The sequence below is a fragment of the Artibeus jamaicensis genome, unplaced genomic scaffold (assembly GCF_021234435.1).
Source record: "Artibeus jamaicensis isolate MK-2021 breed Jamaican fruit bat unplaced genomic scaffold, CSHL_Jam_final contig_374, whole genome shotgun sequence".
Taxonomy (NCBI): domain Eukaryota; kingdom Metazoa; phylum Chordata; class Mammalia; order Chiroptera; family Phyllostomidae; genus Artibeus; species Artibeus jamaicensis.
In genome coordinates this window covers 306,041-313,040 of record NW_026521808.1, presented here as the reverse complement: position 1 = coordinate 313,040, position 7,000 = coordinate 306,041, and the positions used below count along the sequence as shown (strand labels likewise).

The 7,000-nt window shown below is 47.0% G+C and overlaps 1 protein-coding gene and 1 pseudogene across 1 annotated transcript; both read left to right on the top strand.

The window, feature by feature from the left end:
- Positions 1-286: 286 nt before the first annotated feature.
- LOC119055461 (histone H2A-Bbd type 2/3-like) lies at positions 287-640 on the top strand. Its single transcript, XM_037153658.2, has one exon. The coding sequence runs from the start codon at positions 287-289 to the stop codon at positions 638-640; it is 354 nt and encodes a 117-aa protein (XP_037009553.2).
- An 871-nt stretch (positions 641-1,511) lies between these two features.
- Positions 1,512-3,038, top strand: LOC119055487 (40-kDa huntingtin-associated protein-like; annotated as a pseudogene).
- Positions 3,039-7,000: the final 3,962 nt, after the last annotated feature.

The following is a 7,000-nucleotide window of genomic DNA, read 5'->3' as shown; positions in this document are numbered from 1 at the left end:
GCAGGCCCAGGCCCACAAGGGCCAATGGCAAAGCAGTAACCTCATGGAACTTCGGGGGTGTCACACAGCCTGTGCCTCCACCAACCAGGGGCCGGCCCGTGGTTGCTAGGATACGCAGCAGGGGCCTGTGTACTGGCCGTTCAGAGACGTTGGGACCAACTGCCCAATCTCACCTGACCGCACCTGACCTCACCTGACCGCACCTGACCTCACCTGGCCGCACGGAGACACCCCGCAGCACACTGCAGAGCTAGGCCGGTGGGAGCAAGAGCACCCAACGCCCAGCATGCCTGGTCGAAGGAGCCGTAGGGGGTCGTCTGGTACCGGTCACCATCGCCAGAGGCGGATCCGCACCCGTACCTCCAGAGCTGAGCTGCTTTTCTCCGTCAGCCACGTGGAGCGCCTCCTGCGCGAAGGCCACTACGCCCGGCATCTGACCTCATCTGCACCTGTATTCCTTGCTGCCATCATACAATATCTGACCGCCACGGTCCTGCAGCTGGCCGGGAACGAGGCCCAGAGGAGCGGCTGCAGGCGCATCACCCCAGAGCTGGTGGACATGGCCATCCACAACAACGCCCTGATCAGTGTCTTCTTTGAGGGTGTCATTGTTTCCCTAGTGGCCCCGGGCTGGCAGTAGCTGCCCAACTGGACATGGGTTCTCCGGGCCTCAACCCCAGGGCGCCAGGCCTCTTTGCAGCCCAAGCAGCCCAAGCCTGGCTGGTGCCTTGGGCAAAGCTATTGAAAATAAATTGTTTACTCTTGAAAGAAACCCATGTGCCTGCTTCAGTCACTGTGTCTGCGTGGGGGTTGAGGGACAGAAGTCATTGGAGGGATCGGGGCAGGGTGGTGTCTGCCAGCGGGTGAGGGTGGAGTCAGGGATGGTGAGAGGAGCAGCCTCCGGAGGTGCCAGTGCAGGGTGTGGCCCTGGGTGGGAGAGGCTGCCTGAGATGGCTGTGAGGATGGGGTGTGGAAGACTCCCCCATGGCCTCTGAGCAAATCAAAGCCCATCAAAGTCCCCCGAAGGATGGTGTTCAAGGGGGTGGAGTACTTACGCCATGACTAAGGCATCGTGATAGGGTGAATGTGTCATGCCAACTCGGGTGCGGGATGGAGGAGGGGACGGAGGGGTTGGCGTGGACTCCAATGGGGCAGTGGATGGACGGGAAGATTGAGGGGGGGGTGGAGGGCAATCAAGAAAATCCAAAATCGGAATGGTCACGGGGGATCACAAGTTTTGTTTTGGTCCTGTTTCCTTAGAGGTGCTGGGAGGTACCATAGCAACCGAGGTAACAAGCTGTCACCGAGCAACAAAGGGCGCTCAGCCAGGCCCCGCCCCAGGATTCATGACTTGTTTATACTTTTAGCACCAAGGCCTAGTCCCGGGAGCCCGAGATTTACTTATCATACTGCCAGAAGGGGGCGCGGGTTTCCATTGCGAGATTCTGTGCAGGCGCTCACGCATAACAACCCCAAGCAAGATGCAGGTTAAGTCGCAGTTAGCAGTCTGCACTGGCGAAGTGCGCTCATTGGAAGCGCTCAGGCTGGGAACATGGCAGCATCCGCGAGAGGCTTGGGTGGCTATTTGGGCCCGGGCCCCTTGACGGGGACTTCCTGGCCAGGTATAGTCAGGTGTCCAACAAGCTGAAAAAGCGGTTCCTGCAGAAGCCTTACGTGGCGGAGGCCAGCGAGCAGTTCGGACAACTGGGCCGAGAGCTGCGTGCCCAGGAGTGCCTGCCTTACGCGGCCTGGTGCCAGATGGCAGTTGCACGCTGCCATCAGGCACTCGTCCACTGGCCCGGGGAATCTCCGGCGGTCACCGAGGCCGCCCGCCTCTTCCTGCGGCAGGAGCGCAACGTGCGCCAGCGCCTCCTCCGCCCCGCAGCCAAGGGGAGCCGCAGCAGCCAGCGCCCAGGGTGCTGCTGTGCGCCTGCACCTTGAGTTGGGCCAGCCGGCCCCCGCCGCCGCCCTCTGCCTGGAGCTGGCCGCCACCCTGCGCGACCTGGGTCAGCCGGGCGCTGCCGCTGTCCACTTCCAGCGCCGCCCAACTGCAGCTGCCCCAGCTGCCCCAGGCCTCGCTGCAGGCGCTTTGCAGCCTCCTGCCAGCTCTTGGAGCGCGACTACAATGGCGCCTTGGCGCTCCTCAGCACGTGCAACGCCTGGCGCGGGAGCACAGCAGCCACCCGGTGCAGCCGCTGCCATTAGACCTCCAGCATGGGCTCCGCGGGTCCCCAGCCCTGCAGGCCCCGCTGCTCCCTCCAAATGGGGACTCGGCGGCCGCGCCCTCTCCCACAGTACTGGGCGCCTTCTCAGATATCCTGGTATGCTGTGATGTATTCCGCGGGCTGCTGCTCCTGCAACCACCGCCTGCCAAGCTCCTCCCAGACCATGCCCACACCTTAGAGAAGTACTCCTGGGAGGCTTTCGACAGCCATGGGCAGGAGACCAGTGGCCAGCTTCCAGAGGAGCTCTTTCTGTTGCTTCAGTCCTTGGTCATGGCTACCCACGAAAAGGACACGGAAGCCATCGAATCGCTGCAGGTGGAGATGTGGCCACTTTTGAGTGCCGAGCAGAACCACCTCCTTCACCTAGTTCTGCAAGAAACCATCTCCCCCTCAGGACAGGGGATCTGATGACTCATATTAACCGAGTGACTGCCGATTACAACCTCACACATCCACCTTTGCCTTTGGAGGGAAGTAAAAGACACTGACCCAGTGATTCTACCTTTGTTTAGCTTATTCCTCTTGCCACCACAGGAATTTAGTTGACTGAAAATTACTGTATCCCAAAGACTTATTTCCGTAATAGTGGGAGAATAAACAATATAATAGGATCGGAATAGAGCAAATAGCTCTCTTCCCAAAAACTGCAACATAAAAATGAGAATGCTTTATTCCAAGTCGACTTGGAGAATGCTCTTCCACCCAAGTCGACTTGTCCCACGCCCCTACCTCCAAATCTTCCTTTCATTGTCAGGATTTTATTTTGTACAGCTGTCTAAATACTTAAGCTATGTGATTTTTTATCATGGTTAATTTCTTGGAATATATATATATATATAATATATATATATATATATATATATATATATATATATATATATATGATCACCCAATTTCTCGTCTGTTTTATCCACCCCATATATATTCATGGTATTCCATACATTGTTGCTACAGCCCTAAATCCATGATAAAGCTGTTCCAATAATCTTGACTTGTGGTTTATATTTACTTCATCTATAACATGAGAATATCTTAGATACTTGTCAGGCTGCAGAAACAGATACTTGTCTTTCAGTTCCAAGATGTATTCATTCATTTGAAATTGACAGTATACCTTGTATGCAATATCCCAGACAATGAGTCCACAGAGATCATTTACTTAAATAGCTGCAGAGCAAATGCATCTGGTGCAATCTTGTCTTGGGAGTGTGGTTAGAGAGAAATGGAGGTCCAACACAGATGTGTCAGGTATGCATTGGAATTCACATGTTTGGTTCTATTCTGAGAGTCCCCACAATCTTTTATTTGTAGTAAGAATCTTTCTGTAACTCTTATTTAATTCAACAATGTGAAATCAGCATGGTTTTTTGGTGTTGTGTGATTGCGTATATGATAACACACGATGACATTCTATTAAAAATACTAATTTTTCAAGGCTTTTTGGTCAAAATGGTACATGCAAACCAACTTAGCTGTTTTTTCTAATTCAGTTTTATTTTCTTCACACTTTTGAGAATGATAACAACCACTCCTCAGAGTATCTGATTCTCAGTCATTCAGCTTTGGGAAAATGCACCCATTTAGGCTGAACTTGTATATAGTACTAATCTTTTGGGATGAGATTTAAGGAGTTTGGGGTAGATTTTTATTTTGCATTTTATGGGGGCATGTGGACAGTTGTCACTGTGAGTTAAGTGCCCTAAAATGGGTGGGACTTCTGGGGTATTCTTTTCTACTTCTCTTTCAACAGTGTGGAAGCAATAGGTGAGGATCTACAGGACACACCTATTTGAGACAGATTGAGCCACAATTCCTGTGCTTTCACTTGGCTGCCAAGAAAGGTCCTTTGGAGCCCAAAAAGCCTAGTCCAGTTTACTGAAAAAGTGGTAAGGGTCCATGATCCTTTGTGCTTTTGCTTTCTTGTGAGAGAACACTCCTCTCACCCTGGGCTGCAAGCCTGGCCTGCTGCCTTACTGTCTCATGACAGGATGCTTAAGAATTATGTAATGTGATTGGTGGTAGTATTTGGATTTGGGCTTAAGAAATATACCCTTAGGTATCTGGTCCAAACTTCTTGCATTCAGGAGGTGGATGGGGTGTGGGAGGAATTACCAGAAACCCGAGGATTAGGTATACAAGCAGTATGGATCAGAGTTCCCCAGACATACAAAAAAAATCAATCTCTCACTCTCTCCATACACACACACACACACACACACACACACACACACACACACACACATACATATCTATATCCATCTATCTTTCCAATCTCATGTGAGTGAAAGCTTGGAAAGTCCAACATCTGTAGGGGAGGCTAGAGACCTAAAAAAGGTGCAGTTGGAGTCCAGAGGCACCTGCAGGTAAAATTTCCTCTTTTTCCAAGAAGGTCATTCTTTTTTTTTCTTGTTTATTCCATCACAGTTCTCTCAATTTTTCCCATTTGCCTTCCTCCACTCAGCTCACCACTCGCTCTCACAGTCAGTTCCCACACAGTTGTCCATTCTTTTTATGTTAAGGCTTTTAATAGATTTGATGAGGCCCACAGCCATTCTCAAAGTCCACTGATTTAAATTTTAATCTCAATTAAAAAGTACCCTCACTGACAATAATGTTTACCAAATATCCGGGTACTGTGGACAAGCCAAGTTCACACATGAAAGTGATCAATCATAACTTATACCTTTATCAACTTGGTACCCAGATACATTTTAAAACATACTGAAACTGCCAAAAAGGAAAATAACAAGGTCCTACTTTGACCTAACATGATACAATTACCCTGTGTACAACCAAAAATGCAATAATCATTTTCCCAGTTGAAGATTTATTTTTTTATTTGATTGTTGTTCAAGTATAGTTTTCTGCCTTTTACTCCCATCCCAGCCCACCCCCCGTGCTCCCCACCTCCCTCCCATTTCCACCCCCCTTAGTTGTTGTCCATGTGTCCTTTATACTAGTTCCTGTACATCCTTCCTCATTTCCTCTGAAATTCCCTCCCCTCTCCCTTCTGGTCGCTGTCCCCCTGTTCTCTATTTCAGTGTCATTGGTTATATTTTGCTTGTTTGTTTGTTTTGTTGTTTAGATTCCTGAAAAAGGTGAGATCATATGGTATTGGCCTTTCAATGCCTGGCTTATTTCACTCAGCATAATGTTTTCCAATTCCATCCATGCTGTTGCAAAGGTTAGAAGCTCCTTCTTTCTTTCTGCTGCGTAAAATTCCATTGTGTATATGTACCATAATTTTTTGATCCATTCATTTACTGATGGGCATCTAGGTTGCTTCCACTGCTTAGCTATTGTAAATTGTGCTGCTACGAACATTGGGGTGCGTAGGTTCTTTCAGATTGATGTTTCAGGGTTCTTAGGATATAATCCTAGCAGTGGAATTGCTTGGTCAAAAGGCATTTTCATTTTTAGTTTTCTGAGAAAAATCCCATACTGTTTTCCATAGTGGTTGTACCAGTCTGCAATCCCACCAACAGTGAACTAGGGTCCCCTTTTCTCCACAACCTCTCCAACACTTGATGTTTGTTGCTTTGTTTATGATAGCCATCCTGACTGGTGTAAAGTGGCGTCTCATTGTGGTTTTAATTTGCATCTCTCTGATAGCTAGTGATGTTGAGCATCTCTTCATGTGTCTCTGGATATTCTGTATGCAGAATATCCAGAGACACATGAAGAGATGCTCACCTCCTTGGAGAAGTGTCTGTTCAAGTCCTTTGCCCACTGCTTAATTGGGTTGCTTGTTTTCTTAGAGTGGAGTAGTGTAACTTCTTTGTATTTTTGGAGATTAAACCCTTGTCTGAGGTATTATTGGAAACTATGTATTTCCATATAGTTGGTTCTCTTTTTATTTTAATACTGTTTTCTTTAGCTGTGCAAAAGCTTCTAATTTTGATGAGATCCCTTTTGTTTATGCTTTCCTTTATGCCCTTGCTATAGGGGACATATCAGTAAAAATGTTGCTGTGTGAAATATCTGAGATTTTCTTGCCAATGTTCTCCTCTAGGATTTTAATGGTGTCACGGCTTATATTTAAGTCTTTTATCCATCTTGAATTTATTTTTCTATATGGTGTAAGTTGGTGCTCGGGTTTCATTGTTTTGCACGTAGCTGTCCAGTTCTCCCAACACCATTTGTTGAAGAGGCTATCTTTACTCCATTTTATGTTACTGCCCCCTTTGTTGAATATTAATTGACCATAGAGACTAGGGTTTATTTCTGGGCTCTGTGTTCTGTTCCATTGGTCTATGTGCCTGTTTTTATGCCAGTACCAGGCTGTTTTGATTACAGTGGCCTTGTAGTACAGTTTGATATTAGGTATTGTGATCCCTCCTACTTTGTCCTTTTTTCTCAAAATTGCAGCTGCTATTTGGGGTCATTGATGGTTCCATATAAATTTTTGAAGTGTTTGTTCTGTGTCTGTAAAATATGTCATTGGTACTTTAATAGTTATTGCATTGAATCTGTACATTGCTTTGGGTAATATGGACATTTGAATGACGTTAATCCTTCCAATCAATGAACATGGTATATGTTTCCATTTCTTTGTGTCTACCTTGGTTTCTTTCTTCAGTATTGTATAGTTTTCTGTGTATAGATCTTTTATCCTTGGTTAGGTTTATTCCTAGATATTTTATTTTTATTTTTGCTATATTGAATGGGAATTTTTCCTCGATTTCTGCTTTTGCTGTTTGATTTTTGGTATACAATAATGCTTTCGATTACTGGATATTGACTTTGTATCCTGCTGTTTTGCCAAATTCATTTAT